General features: G+C 40.1%; 3 protein-coding genes across 4 annotated transcripts in view; 1 reads left to right on the forward strand and 2 right to left on the reverse strand.

Annotated features, from left to right (window-relative positions):
* The window catches only part of syne3 (spectrin repeat containing, nuclear envelope family member 3), a gene marked incomplete at its 3' end in the record, with an annotated part of 61,025 nt that extends 59,086 nt beyond the window's left edge, over positions 1-1,939 (reverse strand). For both annotated transcript variants that reach the window (XM_042228942.1, XM_014340478.2), the window contains 1 exon segment: positions 1,804-1,939.
* Positions 1,940-13,692: 11,753 nt separating this feature from the next.
* LOC121815918 lies at positions 13,693-17,059 on the forward strand. The gene is made up of 3 exons (XM_042228943.1): positions 13,693-14,238; positions 14,336-14,503; positions 16,883-17,059. The coding sequence occupies exons 1-3, from the start codon at positions 13,909-13,911 to the stop codon at positions 17,057-17,059; spliced, it is 675 nt and encodes a 224-aa protein (XP_042084877.1). The 5' UTR covers positions 13,693-13,908.
* Positions 17,060-18,441: 1,382 nt separating this feature from the next.
* Positions 18,442-25,985, reverse strand: part of gabrr2a (gamma-aminobutyric acid type A receptor subunit rho2a) — a 96,172-nt gene continuing 88,628 nt past the window's right edge. The window contains exons 9-10 of the mRNA XM_005943514.3: positions 23,132-23,340; positions 18,442-20,178 (exon numbers count right to left, since the gene is read on the reverse strand). Of these exons, the coding sequence (XP_005943576.1) occupies positions 19,843-20,178; positions 23,132-23,340 (545 nt within the window). The 3' untranslated portion in view covers positions 18,442-19,842. The remainder of the gene's footprint in view (positions 20,179-23,131; positions 23,341-25,985) is intronic.

Raw genomic sequence — 25,985 nt, forward strand, 5'->3', positions numbered from 1 at the left:
GTTTATTATTATATTTACAAAATACCACAGTTTTTGTCTTGGTCGTGTCATTTTATTTTTTTGTACTTATCTGCGACACTTTACAGGCCGGTCCATGAAAATATACATGCAATCTAAACTAAGGCATCAAATATTTATTTCACCTCTATAACTTTGTCTCTCAGGTTTTCTGACATTAATCTGGGGTGTACTGACAGTGTATTATCTCCTGAATGGGGTAGATTTGGAGTGTGTGTATTCACATTTATCAAGCAAGTGAATAAGTAAGTTTGCCAGTTTGTTTTAATGCAGAATTTTTCTTCTGCTGAAAACAAAACGTTATGATGGTGTAGATGTTAAAAATTAATATTAACAATAATTCAGTGGGGAAAAAACCTGAGGTCAGGGGACTCAGAGTTTTACTTTCCCCAAGTAGATTTTTTACTAAATAAGTAATAGAAAAATCTTTTATGCGAACATGCTGAATTAACTTAGCAAATTCATAGCCTGCTTCATGTGACTGACTGCCAGGCCAAGTGAACCCAGATAAGAGAAGAATACTCTTATTATGACACTTTGTTATGATCTGGCACCTATCTGTCCATCATATATATGGAACACATGTGGGTGATTTGCTCCAACTTCCACAAATGTAATAAGGCCAGCTCAGCACTACACACACAAAGTCACTGTGACTTCAGAATGCGTTATAAGGAAAACACAAGTTACAGAATGAGAATATGAGTAACTGTGATGAAGTTCACTGCAGAAGCCAAAGCCCAAAAAAGAAAAAAAAAACCAAGGGAAAATAGAAAGGCAGCACAGGCCCCTCTCATGAGTGACTCACTTTTCCCCACCACAGCATTCCTTCTAACAAATATCTGCACACTCTACCTCAGACTATGGAGGCTTGCTAATACTTAGGAAATTTTAAATCTTTGTTTATCCTTAGAAAAATTACCTTGCCAACACCCACGTGCTTTTCCCTTATTAAAAATTGTTTCATCTTCATTGCTAATGCCTTGTTTCATTAGAACTGGCGTTATATTTGACGACTAAATGTAGCTACTAGTATACTAGCTGGCATCCCCTTTTATTGCTTTGCTTGTTGTCAGGTGAGTCAGCAACGCAGCGAGTTAAAAAGGAAATGCAGATGTGTTCGGGTTTGCTCACAACAAGCAACGTTGCCAAGTTCCAACGAAAACTTTTCACTTGCGTTGTAACAAATTCTTTCTCTCTCACACACACACCGAGCAGCTGACACGTTTTTGCGCCCCCGCCGGAACCTTTGTTTTGGTTTGCTTGATTGTATCATGGCTGTAGTGACACCCCGCTTCCTTCCTCACAGCTCGTGCGGTCAACTCGCATTAACATTATTTCCAACTTTTACACGCATCTACAATTGACGGCGGTACAATTAAACAAATTATCTGTCATGCTAAGCCAGGTTCCCATGCTCATTTAGAATTCAAAGGCACATGTGAATATTCATACATAGTTCAACTTCCACACCTAACTACAGTCTCGTTTTTAACGACTTTTATGCTATGCTATGGTATGCTAAACTATCAGGCAAAATTCAAGGTCGGTGCCCCACTGGTTTACTGTTAAAAGCACATACATACATACACACAACTAAACCATGTGTGTTCATTTCAGTTCTACCTAACTCTTTCTTGCATAGTATTTTAACAGAGAGCAACTCTAAGTACAGTACAGAGAGTTATCCGTGTTTGTAGCTAGAGCTAGTTCTGTGATTCGGCTATCTCCACGACGGTGCATTTACTATCATGTGGCATAAAAAAAAATACAATAAAAACTTACAGCTTTGAATTCATCAAGTGAGAGAAGCCACCGCCGCGATCGCTGTACTTCTATGTTGTGTACAGCAAAGTTACAAAAGGCAGGAAGTAACCCTGGCCTTCGGGGGCTGGAGTGTACGGCAAGCAAGGCAGCCTGCTGCCTTCAAGGACACCATGTAAACTGCAAATGACCTGATGTTTCAAACTAACCCAGAAATGTGCTTCAGACGCAGATAAAAACAAACAAACAAAAAAAACACTAAAGGAATTAAATACTGTTAAATAATATTGCTAAGGTTTCTGAAAAGTGGGATGAAAAAAGAAGATTTTAGATTTGTCAAAAGAAATACAAAAACAAATGCAAAACTACACAGAGAAATATCTCAAACAAACCGAGTAAAAGTATGAAAATTCCTGTAGCATTCGACATGCTTAGAAGGAAGATAGTACATTTTTGCCTATTCCTCAAATAGAGATAGAAACAGTAATCGTGAAATCACAATTTTATTTGACACATTCACGAAAAACATGCATACAGGTTTTTGTTGACTGCAGATTTGCAGGTTCCACTAATATGGTATTGCTGACCGTTAATTGCATACCGTTCTCAGTTCTAGTCGTATTACTAGAGTGTTTCCGCCAGAACCTGAACTCAACAGATTGAACCAGAGGACTAAACAAACCCGGAGCAGCTGCTGAGTCCGGAGGGGTGTAACTACGAAGCAAGATTAATGGCTTAGCGCGTGTCGAGTTATCTGTGTCGCGAAGTTTTAACCGGCTAAATCACCATGGTAACTTACAGACTTAAGTAGAAATACAGATACTTCTGTTAAAAATTTCAGTAAAAACAGATCGGACAATTCACAAGATAAGGGATATAGAAACTAATCAAATAATTTATGACTCTAAAGCGATTGGAAATCAGTTTAGGAACTACTATAGAAAGTTATACAGTCAACCTCTCTCCGCTGACATTGATCAAATAAAAGCTTTTCTTGAGAAACTGGATTTACCCTCAATTGGGAACAATCAAAATGACCTTATGACCTCTCCTATTACAAAAACAGAGATAGATAAAGCAATAAATAAATGAAAATCAAATAAATCTCCCGGCAGTGCCGGTTTACCCTCCGAGTGGTATAAAACTTTTAAAGAACAGCTTATACCACTACTCGAAAAATCATTCAATTATACACTCGAACATGGTGAAATGCCCCCTTCATGGAAAGAAGCGGTTATAACAGTGATCCCCCCAAAAAAAATCAAGTGAGATTTATTCAGATTATAGACAGTACTCAGATTATATCAGTACTCAATGTTGACTATAAAATATATACCTCAATTATTTCTAAAAGATATGAATATTTTATTAGAGATATTCTCAATGAAGATCAGACAGGCTTTATAAAGGGACGTCAAACCCAAGACAATATAAGGAGAACTTTATATATTATCAATCATATTCAACAAAAAGGAAAATGTGCAGTCTTTATAAGCCTCGACGCAGAAAAGGCTTTTGATAGCGTAAATTGGAATTTTCTATATCAGGTACTTGAGAAATTTGGATTTAATGATAAAGCTATCAGATGTATTAAAACGCTTTATCAAAACCCAACTGCAAGGATAAGAATAAACGGCAGTTTAACTGAGAGTATAAAATGAGAGCGATCTACCAGACAGGGCTGCTGCCTCTCTCCAACTTTGTTTGCAATCTTTATAGAACCCCTTGCACAAGCAATTAGGCAAAATAGAAATCTTAAAGGAATAGTGGTGGGGGATGAGGAACATATTATAGGACTTTTTGCAGATGATGTGATCTGTTTTTTAGAGGATCCCGACATATGTATTCCCATATTAATTAAGCAACTCGACATATTTGGGTTTTATTCACGATACAAGCATAACTTGAATAAAACTCAGATTTTAACATTCAACTATCTCCCATCCAAAACCATAAAACAAAAATATAATTTGAATTGGAGAGCAACAAAAATGAAATATTTTGAGGTAACCTTATCACAAAACATTGAGGACTTATATAAACTTAACTACGTTAACTTAGATAAGGAAATTAAGAGAGATTTGGATAGGTGGGCTACTCTTCCATCAGATATTGGCGCTCGAATAGAGACGATAAAAGTATGTGTCTTACCCCGACTTCTCTACTTTTTTCAGTCACTACCCATTGATATACCTGAAAAACAATTTAGATTATGGGACAAAATTATATCCAAGTTTATATGGAATGGTCATAGACCGAGAATTAAATTTGAAACACTACAGATAAGAAAGGATAAGGGGGGTTTGGCACTCCCAAATCTTGAGGCATACTTTTATGCTGCACAAATCATTTGTTGGTGTGACAATGATTATGAAGCCAAATGGAAGAATTTAGAAAAATCAGCACAAGGAAGAGAAATTCAAAGCCTTATAGGAGACAGAAAAGAAACAATGAGAGTAATTAAACAGCTGAATTCAGTCACTCAGTTTACGCTTAAAATATGGTTTAACCTGATACGAAAATACAAACTAGAAAAAGAGCTTGGATTAATTCGATGGATAGCCTATGATGAGGGTTTTACACCCGGTTCTGTGGAACAAAGATTTAAACAGTGGATTCCTACTGGATTAACAGCGATGTGTACACTAATTAAAAATGGGAATTTTATGAGTTTCCAGGAGATTAAACAAAAATATGACCTAAGTAATCAAGATCACTACAGATATTTACAGATTAGGGACTTTTTTTAATAAAGAAGTAAAACATAGTGTAGATCTGGATAAAAATTCGATAATTAAAACCATAACTGAAGTTTACAAAGCAAAAACAATTAGAACAATCTCTACAATTTACGAGCATATAATGGAGGCAAGAGGGTGTACAAATGAAGTGGCAGAGAGAGTTGGGAGTGAACATATCTGATGAGGAATGTTCACAAACCTGGAAAATACAGCAGTCAACAACATCATCACGTGCCTGGAGACTGCACTGCTGGGAAAATGTAATTAGATTTTTTATAACACCCAAAATTACGAACAAACATACCTCATTACCACAGCCGTGTTGGAGGGGCTGTGGAGAGGTAAATGTGAATCATTCCCATGTGTTCTGGTTCTGTCCCAAGATTATAAAATTTTGGGAAGATATTCATTTAGTTATAGCTAAAATTCTGGGTTATGCTGTATCTAAGACTTGTACATTAATATACTTTGGTGTCATTACGTTATGTGATGAAAGAAAGTAGATACATATTGAAAATTATGCTTGCTGCGTTTAAAAAGGCAATTACAAGAAAATGGAACAAGATAGACCCACCATCACAGGACGAATGGATCAAAATTATAGATGAAATACAAACCATGGAACAATTGACCTACAGAATAAGGACTCAGGAAGATCAATACCATAAAAAGTGGGAGAAATGGACTGAGCACATAAACCCAACAGGATAAAGACCAACACATTGATAATGAGAAATGATCAAACTGTAGAAACAAAGAGATATAACATGTTTTTGTTTGTTTGTTTGTTTGTTTGTTTGTTTTCTTTGTTTGTTTGTTTGTTTGTTATCCTACTTGTTGTATTTATCTTTTTGTTGTTGTTGTTTTGTTGTATAGTGTTTAAAGAAAAACAATAAAAAAAGTTAAAAAAAAAATTCAGTAAAACTTGAGGTACTGATTCAACTTCTTTATTCCAATGAAAGTGAAAAAGTAATGGCTATGAAATGCATTCAAAGTAAGAAAGTAAAACGTGGCTCCTTAAAATACATTTCTACCATATTTTTATGGAAAGGTAACTGGACGTTCTGCTATATTCATTATATACTAATATAATAGTAGTACATGAGAATACTGATGTTATTTAAATCTCAGTTCTAATTCTAATGAATGTTCTTTGCTTGAATCTATTATACAGGACACAAGCAGTAAGAGAGAATTTTAAATTATCTCATTTTTCTGTTGCCTACATGGTTGAGGATGACTTTGCCTCCACACCTAAACAGAAAAATGAGAACAGTCAGGCGTTAAAGTGAGATTCAAAAGATGGGGGAAGCCTAAGATCTGTTGTTTTGTGCTGTTGCAAGGATCATTTCTAATGGGAATTCCAGTAGATTTTCTTAATGGACGAGCTGCTCTTTATGGATTTACACAACTGAAATTGAAAACAACACGTAGGAAGATGTTTCAAAACTATCTCAGTCAACATGTAGTGAAATGCTTGTGTTCAAACTGCGGACATTCTGCAGACGTAGCCTGGACCCTTATTGGATACCGGGTTGGAATCAGCCTTGCGACTCCCACTTCAAAACTGTATAAATGGCCTGTATTTGTATAGCACTTTACTTTAGTGTACCACTACACTATCCAGTTGCTGGATACTACACTATTCAGATAAATAAATTAATCTCGGCTACACTTGATATATCACTGACCATGAGCACCAAAGCCTTTACTGTGAGCTCACCACATTACTGCAAGCGAACCGGTTTTTCCTGCACAAAGCTACCGAGCATTTTCATGCAACATCTGAATAACACAAACATAGTCTATTTAATTTGTTGTGCAGAAAGGTAGTGCCAGCCCACATTACATAATATTCTGCCTACAATAAAACCTAGTTCTCCCGTAGACAGTTTTTACACCTATAATGGCTACTCTATGCCTGTGTCAAATTATTCATCATCTGACACTTAAGACCAACTGTACGAGGCTAAACTACACCCTGGTGCTATGCCCACCTACCAACACATACATGAAGAAACACACACAGTCTCCACTTTGCCTTATCGTGGCTCAAGAGTTGGGAGTTCGCCTTGTAATCGGAAGGTTGCCGGTTCGAGCCGGGGCTCGAACCGATGTGTCCTTGGGCAAGACACTTCACCCGTTGCCTACTGGTGGTGGTCAGAGGGCCCGGTGGCGCCAGTGTCCGGCAGCCTCGCCTCTGTGCCCCAGGGTGGCTGTGGCTACAATGTAGCTGCCATCACCAGTGTGTCAATGTGTGCGTGAATGGGTGGATGACTGGATATGTAAAGCGCTTTGGGGTCCTTAGGGACTAGTAAAAGCGCTATACAAATCCAGGCCATTTACCATTCATTTCATTTTTTGATTGGCATTAATAAAAAAATAAATAGGTTATATTTTTTTTTTACTATAGTCAATGCAGCTAGGTTTATGTTTGAATAATTCCAGCGACAGTTGTGTTCATGTTAACAGGTTTATATTTAAAAGGCTTGTACAAAATTAAAACACAGTCAACACTCAAAGAAAACAAATTTTTGTGCACTGTTTGCCTCCTGCTTAACCAACTGTTGTCTAAACTAAACAATAAATATAAGTAAATACAGAGAAGGCACAATTTCTAAGAGTACACTTTAGACACTTTCAAGGTCTATATTTTAAAATACATCGGAAAAACTCAGAAAGCCAGGGTGAATCCAGGCGTATTGAGAACATGCAATCTTTAAAGTCACAGGTTTACAGTCAGCTGTTCAAAGCAGTGCACAATTACTTCATATGAAGTCACATGCCTTTCCAAAACCGAGGGATCCTTTTAATGCAGTGTAAATAAGTTCTTTAAATTGTTCTTCATTCTTGACACCTCTTGGCAGATAGAGGCATAAGCTGCATGTCGTAAGCGTACAATATGCTGCGCACTCCTGGTCATAAAACTATTGCAGGACTTTGGGAACCCCAGTGGTGGCAGCTCCAGTTACAAAGACCAGCAAGTCTTCAAATGTATGGTCCACTTCTTGCTCTGGTAAAACTAATAAATAACTAAAAAAATAATACTTGAAGTGGTTGACCTTGAAGTGACATGATTACAAAGAATAACTTCTTATTTCTTAAAACATGAAAATCACTGCACTCTGTTATTACATTTTACACAGTAGTCCAAGGCTTTCAGAACTGGGTCACATTATAGACTGCGATAGCATGAAAGATTTCCTGTATCTTTCTTTGGAGGAGCAGACCTGAATTGCTCTGTTAGAGAATTATGATTGTTCGCAGGGTGGTCAGGACTGTCCATGATGGAGTACGGCTCATGGAGCACACCATAGCAAAGTACACAGCACTCACCAGAAGTGACTGACAGAACATCTTCAACATTTTGGTGCACACACAAGCTTCATTAGCAAAAACAGTCTGCTCATTTGTGTTCTGCTGTGATGTCACACCCTCTTGTCTTATTCTTATGGGACGTTTCAAGAGCACTCTGATGACTTTGAGAAGGACATCTCAAGTTTACATTAAAAGCAAGTATTTTGTGTTCTTAAGATTGCTCATTTTAATTTTGGTTCAAATCTTAAAGACATCTCTAAGGCAGTATGACATCTTTCTAAAATACGGGAACATGGGGGCAGACAGAAGTGCTGTACATGTAGAAAAACACAACACACAAGAGAGGAAAAGAGTGCAAACAAATACATGGCCACTTTTTAAATTCCCCTCTTGTTTAGTTGACATGTGGACGCCCTCCAGAGGATAAGAAATGTATGACTCATACAGGTCTGATTCCAAACTGCGCACGAGTTTTTTTTACACGTATGTGTGTGTGACCAAGTGGTCGGCGGGGTTATGAACAAAATAAATAAACTTGACAACGCCACCTAGGGGAATTACACCCCCAGGAAATATATTTAAGAAAAATAAAGAAAAGGAATAAAAGAAGACCGCACAGATTCAAGGATGCACACTGAGGCAGGTTGGCTTCCAATATTAAAACAGTTTTATTTATAGAAATGAATAAAATATTATAAATAATATTTTATAAATAAAATATTAAAAGTCAAGATGTAGCGTCATTATTGACAGTGTCCTACAGTAAAAATAAACAATCGTGGAACTTGGACTTACCAGCAGCCGTGGAACCAAAAGAAAATCACACCACAAGAATCACTGCAGACCACCCAGTGCTGTACAAAAGAAAGTGTGAAAACGACCCACCACCTGAGGTCCCAGGGCCACTGGCTCGTCCTCCTTCACTGAAATAAAACACAGAAAAGTATGTTAAAAGAATAAAAGGACACTGAGCGTCAGGCTCGCTACAAATCATAAAAAGACTAAAACACACCTTAATAACTTTAATAAAAGAAATCTAACACACACACACACACACACACACACACACCCACACACACACGGGAAAGGCTTATTCCCCACGGGTCAAACTACCACTCGTGCTGGTAATAATTATTCTCAGGCGTAGGCCGGTCTGGCTCCCCACCGGCTGAGACCGGCCACCCAGGTGATTTAGAGTCCCAGCACGACACTCGGGCAGAGAATCACTTCAGCCCGATCACAGAAGTATGGGTAGGAACAACAGCCCAGGGTAAAATAAAACACCAGGCGAACCCAAAAAAGGGTAAGCCTACTTAATAAAAACAAGATAAGACAAAACAAGACAAGACAGCAGACTCCACCAAGGAGGAGTTCACAACAGCAGCTGAGAAGGCAGTCCACTCTTCCAATTTAGGTTGGACAATTTACCATGGAGAGGTGAGTACAGCAGTGAACCCTGAAACAGATAAATGTAACCTTAAACTCTTATAGCTATGAATACTCTCATTGGTGGAGATACCACGAACACCTCTCTCCGCAATGGCAGAATTAAACAGACTGCTGCGCTACAACAGGCCGGAAAAGGATATTAACACCAATTCCAGTATTCGGAGGGAATCTGAGGTTAAGCGAGAGCATACCTGTAGTTGTCATATAATCGGCTCTTGCTGATCAGTCCGTCGCAGTACGCCAGCATTTACTGCTGTATCGTACCAGAAGCTCGGGAGGAATTAATCCAACAAGACATCGGCTTAGCTTTATACAGGCTAGCGCCACCCTGCAATCAATGTGCAGGTGGGTTCCCAATTAACCCGATCACCTGATACAAGGAGCGAGTGCAGTGGAAAGAGAGCGAGGGTGGTAGAGCGAGCGAGAGAGAGAGAGAATGAGAGAAGAAACAAAACGGAAGGCGAGTAGCCCATCTGGCTACATCTGGAAAGATCAAAAATGATATTCTTGATACACTGTTGATAATGTTATTAAATTTCAAGGCAATTATAAAGTGGCATTAATTTAAATAGAGAAAAACTGTATTTTTCCTAAACATTGAGCTCTCCACTTGTTTAAGAAAAAGCGTTCTGTCTTTTGTTTACTTTATCATGTTTTAAATTCATTAAAATGCATGGTATATAAGTATATAAGTAAAGTATATAAGTAAAGATTATGCTAAAGATTGCTACAGAATAGATAAAGTAGTCAAGCTTAGGCAATTGCTTGCATTTGTGACATGAAATTATTTGCTTGAATTATGCTTTTTTTACTTGCACATACGTTATGACATAAATATCATTCAATACAATAAGCTCTATAGAGCTAACATAAAATATGGATTACTGCAATTTTACATGAGAGGATTTAGTGAGTTAATGTGTTTAATATATCCAAAAAAATAGTAACAACTCATGTGTACAGAGCATTTCAGTCACAGGCTTCATGTTTATTAATGATACAGGATCAGCTTTCAAATAAAAACATAAATATCTATACAGTTACGATCGATATGAATAAAGCTTTACTGTGGACACATGTGGACATTTGTCACTCAACTTAATTAAATTTTGAATTACTGAATTACTGTAACATCTGTTGCTGTCTTAGGATAAAATTGGTGGATTTGAAAAAATTCGTCACAGTATATTTGTTTGACGTATGAATGTATTATTAAATATAACCCCCCCCCAAAAAAACAAAAACAAAAACAAACTTTGAACTTTACATACATGCATTCTTTGAAAAATCCAGCAACTGTCAAATATCATCTCAGTATGATGTGATTAAATTAGAACGGGCTAAAAGAACTGTTTGCATGATCAGCTCATTATGCTCATTGGTGCTCATTATGGGCTCCCGCCCCTGGCCCACGCACCTGCCATCTCCACACCTGCTGCCTATCTTTGTAATCCCGAGCCCTACTTAAGATGGCAGCACTGTGCTACTCGTCGCTGCATCGTTGAGCTATCAGCGTCAGTCCCCCTGCAGTCAGAAAATTAGAAGCTGTGGGTTGCTTTCTGTCAGTCTGTTTCTAACCGGAGTTTCTGTGTACAGATCTTTCCCGGTCCCGCCTGCGAGCGCGTGTGTGGCGTGTACGACCTTGTGGTGGAGAGAGGAGAGAAATTTGGAAACGTTTGGAGTCTGTTCGATCCCTCACCGACCCTGGAGCCCTGGACCTCCCCCCCTCCCCCTTCTTGCACATGTACATATCACCTGGTGTTGTCTTTTGTAAATAAATTCACTGTCTTCTTTGCAAGGATCCCTGGTCTGCGCGTGAGTCCGTTTACACCCCGTAATCACTGCAGAATTGTGTGTTTTTAACACTTCACTTTGTTGAACTGCATAACAAAATAAAAAGTCAGGAAACATGTGAACACAGCAGGAAGAAGTACAGGGCCTCAGTGTTTCACATCTGAATCTGCAGACTGGTCAGAGGCACCTTGAATCCCTGCTGAGTGAAAGTGGTTCCAGAAAACCAGTGACTAGAAATACATAAATGTGTGGTTATCTTCATACAGAAACGACAATGTTTGAGAAACAAAATGTTTTAGAAAACATGACACCAGAAGAGGTAGGTAGTTTCCTTTTTTACCCATAGTATTGATTGCAATTGCAGCAGTTTACAAAACATAATCCCAAGTCACATGTGGCTTTAAACACAACTTTAAATATAACAGCAGTTCTGAAAACATTTGAGATGCTGTATTAAATGTAAATTTTAAATAAAATGCAACAATTTAAAAATGTTACAAACCCATCTTTTAATCGCAACAGAACATAGAAAATACATCAAATGTTGAAACTTAGAAAATGTACAATTTGAAGAAGAAAAAAATAGCTAATTTTAAATTTGATAATAGTTGAGACCATGTTTAGTACGACTGGTCTTTGTGGAACGGAGGGTTCAGGGGGAGTACCAGAGGAGGCCATTTCTATTTTGCTATGTTCTTCTATTTATGTGCACACTTGGTAAGCTGGCACTGAGGTGTGGTTGGTGCTGACTTTGATTGGCAGTCACTGTAGCTCTGACAGTTAATAAAACTGAGCGAACTGGGTTTGGTCTAGTATAACCTTTGGACAAGCATAAGAAGAGACTTGCGTCCAGTGGTGTGTGTTGGGGAACCCAAAGATGGTAAATGGACTGGTTCCTATATTCTCCTGGAGCTCTCAAGGTGCTTTGTACAACTTATCTCATTCACACCAGCACCTTTTTTCTACACCTAAGTGCTTTCTAACAGTCACACTCCAATTATTGCATCAGAAAGTAGTTTAGGGTTTCTGGCTCAATGATTCTTTGCATGTCAACTGAGCAGCCAGGGACTGAACCACCATTAGCAGATGACCTGCACTACCTCCTGAGGTGCACTACGCTCGTGTTTTGGTAACAGTCTATAAACGTCTGGGAACTGAGGAGATCTTGCTCTTTTGGGAGAGGAATATTGTTGCCCCATTGTAGCCTGATAGATTATTCTAGCTGCTCAACAGTCCTGGGTCTTTTTTCTCATGTTTTTCATTTCAAGACACATCAAATGTTTTTCAGTTGGTGGCCAAATGCTTCTAGTACAAGGCCATGCTGCTGGAAGAGATGCAGTATGTGGTTTTACTGAAATATGCAAACCCTTCCCTGAAGCCATACTCTGGATGGTACATAAGTTGCTCCCCATACCATCAGAGATGGAGGCTTTAAACTGAGTCCTGATAGAAAGGCAGACGGTCCCTCTCCTGTTTAGTCCAGAGGAGCAAGTGCCCAATTCTGTTTTCCAAAAACAATTTCAAATTTCAGTTTGTCTTATTACAGAAGTGTTTTCCACTTTGTTTAAGTCAATTTTTCTTTGTATAACAGAGTTTTAATCTACAGCCATCAAACTGTCTTCACAGATGATTTCTGGAGGTGCTCCTGAGCCTATGCAGTTCATGATAGAATGATACCTGTTCTTAATTCAGTGTCATCTGAGGGTCTGAAGGTAATGGGCATCCAAAATTGATTTTTATCCTTTTATCTAATTTGTAGAACAATGTTTTTCAGAGGTGTCTTCTAAAAACTTCTGGTTTATGATGACCTTTTTGATGCCATGTTTTCTGAAACTTGTAAAGCCGAAGCTGGGCCCATTTAAACCTCTCCCATTCCATCACTTTTGGCTAGAATATACTAAATAATAGTAACATTACCGGTCTATATTGTTAGATGAATGAGTATCCATCACTGTGCTAATTGAGCACACCTTCCTTTCAATGGTTTCAATGGTGATGATGACTGGCTAAGAATGGACACCACTTCATATGCCTCACAGTGATTAGGTTTACTACCTACTGGTCTGTTACTTTGAAATGGTGAGTTTTAAGGAATATGTGAAAAAAAAATTAACCAGAGCATATGTTATTAGCTCAGTTACCTTGTTGCTGAAACTTGAGCTTCAATTCAGCTAATGTACTCTTATGAGGCAGTCATGTCTTCTAAATAGTGCTGTCAGCGTTAATCTCGTTATTAACATTAACACTCACAGCACTACTTCTAAACCTTACTTATGGAGGCAGGAGTTTGAACATTTAAAATCATTAGAACTAGCTGAATTTTTAACCACTTTTAACACTAGATTTACTAAACCTGCGCAAATTTGCGTAACTTCCCTCAACTCAACACCTTTACTGGGGTTTTTATTTTCTGGTGCAAGTCCCGAGGTGTTAATCATCCCTGCTGAGAGTTTCACAGGTCGTCAGCTCGTTTCTCCTCCAGCTTTGGTTGTGCAAACCACCCATTATCCTTGAGGCCTGGCACATTTGCATTTGATCACTCAGAGTTGCTCAGATCCAAGCCAAGCCAAACCTCTGTGTTACAACTTTCAGAAACGCCTGCCGTATCTATACAAAATATCCCACACATTGACTGACCTGCAAATATGAAAGACACACATTCACACCTTCCGTGACTCTCAGCACAGATCTTCCATTGTTCCATTGTCACTGTGTATGTGAGGAAGTGGCATTGCTTGACTACAGCACAGTGCTGTGCATAAAAGCAGACCGACCCAGGCGGGAGAATCATTTCTTCTTCGCATTTCTGAGAACGCACATCAGGATGGCCTCCGTATCACTGCCACGCAGGAAGAACCTCTCCGCGCAACAGGCTTTGGCCTTGCTTCAGGAAATGGATGAAGCAGATTCTGATGGAGGAGAGGTTCCATTTGTCCAGCAGGCCACTGATACCTCCTCAGAAGAATCTGTAAAGGAGACAGAACAAGAACCCAACATGCCTCCATGGAAGAGGCCCCGTGGTACTGGGAAGCCCAGCCAGAGCCACACGGCAAAAGACGGCACTGTGTGGGTTGAGGAGGACATTGGAAAGCCCAGTGCAGCAGCAAATCGCTCGTGCTTCACTGCGCAAGCTGGACCCACAGAGTCTGCTAAGGTTTGTCACTGCCATATTACATATGATATTTATATAAACCCATTTAGAGTGAGGTTCATGTAAATTTACCATTCTCTATTTGTTTATCTTCTGACAGCGTAAGATTACAAGTGTGCTCCAAAGCTTCCTTTGCCTGTTAGACGTGGGAATGCTGCAGACCATCAGGGAGTGCACGGTCCATCAAGCCCACAGAACAGAGCCGCACTGGAATTTGTCAGTTCATGAACTGATGGCATTCATTCCAATCCTGTTCTCTGATTGGATTGTTTAATTTGTGATTGACATGACATTGACCAATCAGCTTAAAGGAAGAAAAATAGGGTCAAAATTCGTACTTGTAACTTGCAGGGTTTTTTTTGGGCTAAGTCCACGCACAAATCTTTTTTACGCATACAAATCTTTTTTACAAGTACAAAATATTTATGACCACATCTTGAGCCCATATATTCGCCGGTAATGTACGTGCGTATTGTGAGTATACTTATTTCAATAAGTGTCCGTGTTACACAGTCAGTAGTTTACGCTGTTGAGCTGTGTGTGTGTGTGTGTGCTAGCATGAAGCGAACAATAATAAACAACATGAGTGTGTTATCATGATGGTAATTAGACACATGTTTGTATTTTTTCGTAGTCTCAAATGTGTGGTTGTGAGATAATCTCGAAATCCTTTTAACAGTTTAGAGGGGTATTCCACTAAGCGAGCTCTACAAGTCAAGGCTTGCGGAAAAATGCATCGCCTGATTCAGCCTAACATTACACACTGGTCGAACTCGGTGCTACGAACGAAGTTCAGCAACTTAGCTGAACTTCTTAGTTCGCGCTAATTCGACAAGGCTCAACCAGCCAGACTGAGGCGCCTCCTTGACACCTTTAAGCCAGACCCTATCGATCTTTGTTAGATAAATTGAAATGAAATGAAAATAAAGAGCCGCGTTCTGCTCCCAGGCTAAGAAAGAATCATTGATGCAGACTGTGCGGATCACAAATACTCCCTAACCTGTAAGGCTGGGGTGTCCAAACTTTTTTCACTGAGGGCCACTTACTAGAAATTAGGTAAATAACCTTAACTTTAGTGTATTAAAGTGTATTAAAGATCACAAAATCACTTAAAAGTGGTCGAATATGTTATATTGTTGAATATAATTAAAGACAAAACTGCCTTCATCACAGCTTTCCATAAATGGATTTTTATTGATTCATTCAGAAAAAGCTTTGGTAGCTTATTTTCAGATCAGCAGCCACAGATTTCTTCTTAGACAGAAGATTTACAGCACAGAGAAAAAACAATAAAAGGGAAAATAGGACGGGTAAATTTCAAGTTTGTTATTTAAGTTATTAAGCTTAGCAACACACTCATCAACATTAGTTTGAAACGGTTAACATTAACAGACTGAACTGGACTTAATAACAGGAGTGCATATAATCTTAGTAAATTATTGTGGTGAGTATCAGCTGCGCTGGGTATGTAAATCGGGCCATCCAGCTGCGATGCTGATTCGACGTCACTCGTGCCAAAAATCCGGACAAATGTCACTTGATCAAGGAGCAGATCTGCATCAGATGGGATCAGCTGACTACGTGTGTGTGTGCTGTGCAAAAAATGTTTTTGAACATTAATAAGTCGTCTTTGTGCACATATTGTTTACAGATATCAGACTGCAAAGAGTGCTACAGAGAGTCAACATTTCACCAGTTGTCAGTGGGTGAGTTTTATAATTTGTGTCCTAATTTAAATAAAAAATAAATACAAAGAAACTGGAGAATTTTGCCCTGAATTCTTCAAAATCTTTAGATTTTTTTGGGTTACCCTTCTAGTTTAGCCCGTTACACAAAAAGTTTGGACACCCCTGATCTATAACAATGACAATCAGAACATGGCTATCCAACACTTTGTTTTTACTCTGCATTTGTGTAAATACTATTCTAATAGATATTGTATGTTCATCTAGGAACAGCATGATGTAAATACAAGACAGGCCCTCGTCCTTCGTGCACTTCCTGTGTACCTGCGTGAAGGTTCCCCCCCGTTATTCAGGACTTGTGATGTAAGTGTACTGGTCTCAGCATCAACCTGTTCAGTCGAACATATGACATCACTCAGAACTCAAGGAGAACCAGGGTGTATATCAGGAAGGAGGTTCAACACAGTCCTCATCTGACTTGTTTTCTCCCATATATCAACTATTGTTGAATAAGATTGTAAGAAGATTGTTACGCATAAACCAGAAAACATGAAAATAGTTGAAAGATTATTAAACAAAAACAAATCCACAGATAAAAATATCTCCCTTTTAAAATTCAAGTGTTCTATTTTTTTGGAGGTGCCATGTTGTGGTCAGAGAAATGTTTGGTAAACAACAAAAACAAATATCTTGGCATATATTTATTATTGAAAACATTTATTTAAACATATGTTTTGAAACCAAACCCAAATTAAGATTATTGTAATGCATCATGATGTATCGCTCTTATCACATTATAATCCAAATATAATAAATATTATATTAATATTATATATAATTAAATCGTTGACATTATAATCCTAAAAGAAACGTGGACTTATGAAGATTCACACCTCTAATCAATAGCATGATTTGTGTCCTTGTGGGGCTGAACTCATTCTTGTATTATTTTTGTTTTGCAGTCAGCAGATGGTCCAGACCTCACTGACACTCCTGTGGCTCTGCTGACAGTTGTCACGGATGACACTACTGATTCGGCCCTCTTCAGTCCCGAAAGCATCTGCATTGTCGTTGAGGATGAAATACTTGTGAATGGTCCCACAAATCTGGCTGAGTCATTTCTCCTGCTCTTTGGGTAAGGGTGCTGACTTAGATACAATACCCAAGATGTGGCTGACATCAGCCATTTATCAGAAGGATCTGTCGATCAGTTGCCTTAGGACAAGCAACCAAATATCCTTGGGCAAGATACTAACCCCATGTTTGCCTACTGGTGGTGGTCAGAGGGCCCGGTGGCGCCAGTGTCCGGTGCGCCCCAGGGCAGCTGTGGCTACAACGTAGCTTGCCATTACCAGTGTGTGAATGACTGAATGTAGTGTAAAGCGCTTTGGGGTCCTTAGGGACTGAGTAAAGCGCTATACAAATGCAGGCCATTTGCCATTTACCATAGTGCACTAGACCTACAATACGCTGACTCTCGAGCTTTTATTCACATGTATCCAGAAGGTTGTGATGTGCCTTGAATACAACAAACCGCTGTTAGGTCGATACTGATGCAGAAGAATTTGTTCAAGTGAATCACTTGGAATAGACAACTCGTTAAGCTAAGTATTGAAGCGTTTCTTTTTGTTTTTTTTTCCTAATCATTTGCCTCTTCTACCTCACATTTAAGATGAATGACTGTTCATGCACTATTCATGTTTAATGTTCTGTTGCCTAATACGTAAATGCACTGCCTTGATGTTTGTTCCCTATAAGTACAGCAGTGGAAACCAGTACTGTTTTTTTATGTATTTTTAAAAAAGAAAGTGAGCTGCAGCTGTCAAGGTACAGTAAGTGTTAAATGCCTCAATGTTCTAATAGCTGCAATTGCTGTTAATACTGAAAATGTTATTGAATTTTAGAATTGAGATGGAGACCCTTGGAGTCTTTTTCTCTTGTTTTATTTATGAAGCACTTTTTTATGAGTGAGCTCTGTTGTTTGTGCCTTTTTAAAAGCACATTGTGTTTAATAAAAAGTTGTTAAATTGTTAGTGTTGTTACTTTCATGTTTTCTAACACTTTTAGCTGATTATAATTTACTGGGCAAACAGTTTAGAATTATTTGTAAGTGTATTTCCCACAGTATTTTAAAAATATTGAAGATTTTAAGTGTTATTTCCCATATTATAAGTTAGAAAATATGAAAAAGTTTGAGTTTATTTCCCACATCGTATGAGTTGCAATATGTAAAATATTTTGAGTGTATTTCCCACCTTAATTAAGTTGAAAAATATTGAACATTTTGAGTTTATTACTCCCTAATTATAAGTTGAGGAATATCAACATTTATGAGTTAACATTGAGGTAATTTAAGGCAACTGCAACTATAATTTTTATTTTAGTTAAACTTAAAACTTTTAAAAACATCACTAAAAAATTGTTGTGTAATCTGTTACACAACAATTTTTGAGTTCTGTGAACTTATTAGGTTTTACAGTGTAACAACAGGCTCAGTATTCTAGTAGTAACGTCCCACCACAGCCTGTGCTCACATGAAAAACTCTGGAACTTGCCTGTTTCACATCCAAATATTTTTTGCATTTTAATTTTATTTAAAAGAGTGTAAAAATTGTAAATAAGTCCTGCCAGACTGAGGCTTTCAGACTAAAGAAGTGTGAAAAATAGCAGCAGACCAAATCTTTGCTCTGAACCATGCACAGACTAATAATTATTCACATTATTGAAACAAACCCATTGCTACGCATATCCACATATTTCTCTGTCTTTTGAGAATTGATTGTTTTTTTTATGTGACTATGTTGATCAATCACCAGCAAGATGCTAACAGCTGAGTTACTGTTGAGTTAGCCATTATATGATCAGCCCAACTTCTAATACTGACTAACAGACCTTTGATCTTTGTCATGTGTTACTAGTACGTTGAATTTTAGTTCAAGTGTCCTAGGTAAGTGAAATATCTCTGCAGTTATGGTTACATTACAAGAAACTTTGGTATACATAGTATTGTTCTCCATGGCATGAATCCTGAGTTTCTTGATTTCTTTTACAGGGAAAAGTTTATGATTATGTATTATTTTCCACTAATGTTACTATATTGACATTCATCAGCTTCACTTTGTATTTAATCAATTTCTTTCATATTTTTAGAAGCCATTCTTCACAAAAACATTTGAGCTGTTCCCATATTTGTTTCTAGAACTCTATACAGCATATAATGAGAATGCTGAAACTGACACCAGCAAAATAGAAGCAGGTATTCATGTTAAAGCAAAAGCACTTATTCGCCTTTAAGATGATGCGCATACTAACAGAGTACAACCTCGGAGAACTCTTAATGTGTGTTCCTCAATCTTAGGTCAGAATATCATTTTAGCTGAAATAACTGTCTTACAAATATGATCAGAGTTCATTATTTATCTATCATATATATATGAAAATAACTGAGTCATGATTAACAATGCACCTCATTGTGACTTTCATTTTATGATTGTTAAAAATCAAAACAATAAATATAAATAAACAATCAATACCTCACGGCATAAATACAGACACTATACACTGTATCTTTATCTATACAATTAAAATACAAAATATACGGTTTCTTCATCATATCAGGAATAGCAGTAATTTGTACAAAGACCTTTTCAATAGCAGCTGACAACTGACAAAGCTAAAAGAGACGACAAGAATTAGCATCAGTGGTTTGGAACAGAATTTATATCTTTTGTTTTTTTTAACTGATTGACATCCCATAGTCACATTGGAAACATTTAAGACATGTTTTGCTCATGTCCTTCATTATAATGATTTAGCAGCACAACAGCACTCAGAATTAGTCCCTTGTCTCACTGATGTAGCATTCATACTGTCTGTGTATGCTAATGTCCTCACTGGCCTCAGTCTTGACTGACAGTGTTGTTTAGCAGTACACCGACCAGTAGATAAGATTAAAGAAGATGTATGAACCAGGGAAAATCATTCGGGAGTATTTGTCAATGGCATGCGTGTTCTGGATGATGTTGAGGGCACGAAGGCTCTTCTTCTTCTTCGTTGTTGTGGACTCACTACTCACTGACAGGTGTACCACCATATGATCAGGTTTATCAGAAACCTCGTGCATGTCTGCCTGTACTTCCTCAGGTACTATGGGCTCTTCAGTGTAGCCAGCCAAACTATTGGTGTCAGCTTCACTGTAGGTGCCATCCAACATGGTCATGGTTCGTGTTTGAGAAATACCACAGGTACAGGGCAGTGACTGGCAGGGAAGAAATACAACTGAAGTCATTATTGCATGCAACATCACCACATATCAACATTTCATCTTTGCTCCAGGACAGAGCAGCTGGAACACAGATTTTTTGAAGATCACTGCATGAATGATAGCTGTCTTGTAAATGTGCCAATCTTATTCATTTCAGCTACTGTTATCAGAAAGGATTGTGTTGTTCAAACTTCTGCTTTAAAAGCTCTCAGTACAGCACAGTGCCATTTGTTTGAATTCATCCATCCATCCATCCATCCATCCATCCATCCATCCATCCATCCATCCATCCATCCACCCATCTTCTTCCACTTTATCCGAGGCCGGGTCGCGGGGGCAGCAGCCTAAGCAGATAAGCCCAGACCTCCCTCTCCCCAGCCACCCTCTCCCCAGCCACCTCCTCCAGCTTATCCGGGGGAACACCAAGGCGTTCCCAGGCCAGCCGAGAGATATAATCTCTCCAGCGTGTCCTGGGTCTGCCCCGGGGCATCCTTGTCAGATGCCCGAACCACCTCAGCTGGCTCCTTTCGATGTGGAGCAGCAGCTGCTCTACTCTGAGCCCCTCCCGGATGGCCGAACTTCTCACCCTATCTCTAAGGGAGAGGCCAGCCACCCTTCGGAGGAAGCTCATTTCCGCCGCTTGTATCCGCGATCTCGTTCTTTCGGTCACTACCCACAGCTCGTGGCCATAGGTGAGGGTAGGGACGTAGATCGACCGGTAAATTGAGACGCAGCCCCAATCCGTCTGTCGATCTCCGGCTCCCTTCTCCCATCACTTGCGAACAAGACCCCGAGATACTTGAACTCCTCCACTTGGGGCAGGAACTCATCCCCGACCTGGAGTGGGCACTCCACCCTTTTCCGGCTGAGAACCATGGCCTCAGGTGGCTGCTTCACACTCGGCTGCGAACTGTTCCAGTGCGAGCTGGAGGCCATCACCCGATGAAGCCAACAGAACCACATCATCCGCGAAAAGCAGAGATGAGATTCTGAGGCCACCAAAGTGAAAGCCCTCCACCACTTGGCTGCGCCTAGAAATCCTGTCCATAAAAATTATGAACAGAATCGGTCAGACTCGTGTCAACCAGGACAGCCCTACAACGTCCAGAGCCTTCAGGAACTCGGGGCGGACCTCATCAACACCAGGGGCTCTGCCACCAAGGAGTTGTTTAACTGCCTCAGTGATCTCGCCCCCGGAAATTGGCGGGTCATCCCCCTCATCCCCAGACTCTCTTTGAGGCAGTCCCAAAGTCTTTTTCGATGGCCTCTCGAACTCCTCCCACACCCGAGTTTTTGCTTCAGCCACTGCCCAAGCCGCATTCCGCTTGGCCTGTCGATACCTGTCGGCTGCCTCCGGAGTCCCACAGGCTAACCAAGGAGGACTCCTTCTTCAGCCTGGTGGCTCCCTTCACCTCTGGTGTCCACCATTTGGTTTGGGGGTTACCACCACGACAGGCACCAACCACTTTGCGGCCGCAGCTAAATGCAGTAGCTTCAATGGAGATGCTGAACATGGTCCATTTGGACTCAATGTCCCCAGACTCCCTCGGAATGCTGTTGCAGCTCTGCCGGAGGTGTGCGTTGAAGATCTCACAGACTGGGGCCTCTGCTAGGTGTTTGCAGCACACCCTCACTACGCGTTTAGGTGCACCGGGTCTTTCCAGCGTTCTCCCCCGCCACCTGATCCAACTCACCACCAGGTGGTGATCAGTTGACAGCTCAGCCCCTCTCTTTACCTGAGTGTCCAGAACATGTGGTCACAGGTCTGGTGATAAGATTACAAAATCAATCATCGACCTGCGGCCTACAGCATCCTGGTGCCACGTGCACTTATGGACACTCTTATGTTCGAACAAGGTGTTCAATTCAGTTTTATTAATATAGCGCCAATTCATAACAACAGTTGCCTCAAGGCACTTTGGCCTAATCTTAAAAGTAGAGATGTGTCTGTCTCCTGAGTTAACAGAAGGAGATAGAAAGAAAAATAAAGGAGAAGAGTGATAGAGAGAGAAAAGACACTAAAAATCTGCTCCATCACCTGCTGAAGAAAAAAAAGCAAAAAGCAAATAACACAGTAGGGGAATCACAGCAACAACCAACCAACAAACCAGTAACAGTAAATAATAAATATTGAATGTTACTGAGCAGCAGCCTGCAGGCTCCAGCGGCAGATGGCTACGCCAGAACAGACCAAGCCCCGGGCCCAGAGACCTGAGATCCAAGGGCCCTCTACACCCCGGGAGGTGCCCAACTGAGCCAGAGGAACCAGGCCCCACCAAGCAGCTGCTGGGAGTGAGCCAGTACTCACCCGAGAACCCAGCGCCAGACACAGAGAACCACGAATGCAATGGCAGGGAGTGTGGTGAGGGGGGAGATACTTTGGAAAAAGCTGCCATCACAGCATTGTAAGATGGTGACTCCTCCTCGGCTTAGTGATGCTCATTCCCTTTCTAACATTAAAGACCTCCCTGACTCTGTTCCAACCAGCGTTTCTCCCTGTCCAAGATGTGTACATCCTCATCACTGGAAGACTGGCCTGTAGGTGTAAATAGACTGCGGAGTCCTGGCCTGACAAGCTAGCTCTTCTGTGTTGTGCCATCCACCTAGCCAGGGTTCTTTGGTTTCCCTAAATGTATAATTCAACTGTTAAACATCATTCAGGGATGAGATCTCACAAATTTCACTAACTCTCACAAACTGCTGGCCACAAACACTCACTGTTTCTCTGTTCTTTATTTCTGTCTTTATTTCTTTGGCACTCTTGAGGTGTTGCTTGTAAAACAGAAACCAGATATTGTTGTAAGTGAAGTGACTCAGGAAGAGAGTCTGGAGGTTTTGCCATTTGATACAGCTGAAGGAGTTGAGGTGTGCCTTGTGAGTAGAATGAATTAACCTCTTTTTAGTTATATTACTTTCTCTTTTGATTTATCAGTGCAGTGAAACAAACCTGAGACCGCACTCTCTCTCTCATTTTGCGCTCTCGACGGTCCTGGACAGTGGACAGGTAGTTGACAGCAGCGTATTCCAACACAGACAAGAAGACAAAGACAAAGCTGACCCAGAGGTAAATGTCCACAGCTTTGATGTAGGAGACCCTGGGCATGGAGGCATTCACTCCAGTAATGATGGTGGACATGGTCAACACTGTGGTGATGCCTGGAAACAGGATACAAAGTTTTACTAAAGTAAACATGTTTGAATCTTAGCATGCATCTTTTTCATATTACATTGTAGACACTACAGCATAATTCTTTTTTATCTTCAGTCAGGGAGCTAATCTTATGTATAGCTAAAAGTGCAGGCGTAAAAGCATTACCCTGATTCAATACCATTGCCACGCAATGCATGTGACATGACAAGGCTGAAAATTTGATTATATGCTGAAGATAATAAAATCATCATTTTAAATTAAATATAACTAGAAAATAATAAAAATACATCAGTGCGTTGTGGCCTTGTATAGTGTATTACCTACAATGATAGTAGGTGTTTAATTTTTAATTAATTTAATTAATGTAATTTAATTTATACAGTGCCAAATCACAATAACACTTCCCTCGCAACACTTTATATTGTAAGGTAAAGACCCTATAATAATAAAAAGAAAACAGAGAATCCCCAACAATTATATGACCCCATAAATCAGAGACAAAGTCTGAGAATTCGGACAGAACCTCAGCCTAGGTGGATGATGGGTAACAACAAATAAGACTGGTTTTTGATTTTTCCAGCTGGGGTGGACAAGGCTAAGTGTCAGGCTTTTGAATGAATTAAAATTCTGTTTAGGTCTTTGGTTGATTAATCAACTGGTGTGGAATAATGTGCAAACACACATTATTACTAAAGGATGTCAAGGACTAACTAAACATCTGATGCAGTGAGCAAGAAAGTGCAGGAGAGACGAGTGAAGTGGCCATGCTGCTAGCGAGTTTTTAATTAAATTGGCTACGCAGATAAGCTACACAAAAACACCAGTGTGTGTTGTAACAGGAAGAGATACTCTACTGCAAGAGAGAGAGCCAACCTGAATGTAGGGCTGGGCGATATGGCCTAAAATTCATATCACGATATAATTTGAAGCATGTGTGGTAACGATATATATCACGATATATTCTTTTCTTCTGTATAACGTATTTTCCACACTATAAGGCACACTTAAAATCCTTTAATTTTCTCAAAAATCAAGAGTGTGCCTTATGTATGAATTCTGGTTGTTCTTACTGACCTCGAACCGATTAGTTAACGTTAACGTGAGGGATTCTGGTGGTCAGGGACAAATGCAATCGCGTAGCAGGATGCTGTACACGGGCCAAACTTCAGTCAGGAGAACAACTGAGAGCATTCATCCACAATACAAGGTTAGTTATTAATACACTGCAACAACATGGGACTAGAGAGAGAATTCAGCATTAATGAATCAATGTTATGGAAGTGGAGGAAGCGCAGTTTTTGGCTTTCCCCATATTTCAAAAGTGCTTCATCTCTTTGCTGTGACTGTCGCCCGGCATAATTTCAGAATCAGAATCAGAATCAGAATACTTTATTAATCCCTGGGGGAAATTATTTTTTGTTACAGTGCTCCATTTTAAACCAACATTAAGACAAGACAGACAATACACTAACTAAGAATAAGAATAGTACAATATATACATATATACACATACATACTTCACTCATAAATAAATAGTTGGAAAAGAAACATGTGTAGTTGTAGCAGCAAACAGTGTGTTAAGTGGATGCGTTGTACAGGGAGATGGCCACAGGCAGGAAAGACTTCCTGTGTCGTTCAGTGGTGCTTTTTGGTAATCTCAGTCTCTCACTGAACGTGCTCCTGTGACTGACCAGCATGTCATGGAGTGGGTGGGAGGTGTTATCCAACATAGTCTTTATCTTGGACAGCATCCGCCTCTCCGACACCACCTTGAGGGTGTCAAGCTCCATCCCCACAACATTACTGGCCTTACGGATTAGTTTATTAAGTCTGTTGGCATCTGCGACCCTCAGCCTGCTCCCCCAGCATGCAACAGCATAGAGGATTGCACTGGCCACAACAGACTCATAGAAAATCCTCAGCATTTTCTGGCAGATGTTGAAGGACCTCAGTCGCCTCAAAAAATAGAGACGACTCTGGCCCTTCCTGTAAAGTGCTGTGGTGTTTTTAGCCCAGTCCAGTTTATTGTCAATGTGTACTCCAAGGTATTTATAGTCCTCCACAATGTCAACACTGACCCCCTGGATTGAAACAGGGGTCAAGTGTTTCCTGGTCTTCCTGAAGTCCACGATCAGTTCCTTGGTCTTTGCCACGTTGAGCTGCAGATGATTCTGCTCACACCACGTGACAAAGGAGTCGACCACAGCCCGGTACTCTGTCTCATCATCCCTGCTGATGCATCCAACCACCGCAGAGTCATCAGAAAACTTCTGAAGATGGCAGGTCTCTGTGCAGTGGCTGAAGTCTGTGGTGTAGAGGGTGAAGAGGAAGGGGGAGAGGACGGTCCCCTGTGGTGCCCCTGTGTTGCTGATCACCTTGTCAGACACACACTGTGGGAGACGTACATATTGTGGTCTTCCTGTCAGGTAATCAACAATCCAGGACACCAGAGAAGCATCCACCTGCATCGCTGCTAACTTATCACCCAGGAGGGTCGGCCTGATGGTGTTGAAAGCACTGGAAAAGTCAAAAAACATGACCCTCACAGTGCTCGCCGGCTGGTCCAGATGGGTGTAGACACGATTGAGCAGGTAGATGATGGCGTCCTCAGTTCCGAGACGAGGCTGATAAGCGAACTGAAGGGGATCCA

This window comes from Haplochromis burtoni, unplaced genomic scaffold, assembly GCF_018398535.1.
Source record: "Haplochromis burtoni strain Fernald_Lab_line unplaced genomic scaffold, NCSU_Asbu1 Contig_369, whole genome shotgun sequence".
NCBI lineage: Eukaryota > Metazoa > Chordata > Actinopteri > Cichliformes > Cichlidae > Haplochromis > Haplochromis burtoni.

Excerpts from the sequence above, each read along its gene's own strand:
- LOC121815918 (XM_042228943.1), top strand. The coding sequence starts at position 13,909 with ATGGCCTCCGTATCACTGCCACGCAGGAAGAACCTCTCCGCGCAACAG. Across the intron at positions 14,239-14,335 it reads GACCCACAGAGTCTGCTAAG|CGTAAGATTACAAGTGTGCT; the intron begins GTTTGTCACTGC and ends ATCTTCTGACAG. Across the intron at positions 14,504-16,882 it reads TCCTGTTCTCTGATTGGATT|TCAGCAGATGGTCCAGACCT; the intron begins GTTTAATTTGTG and ends TTTGTTTTGCAG.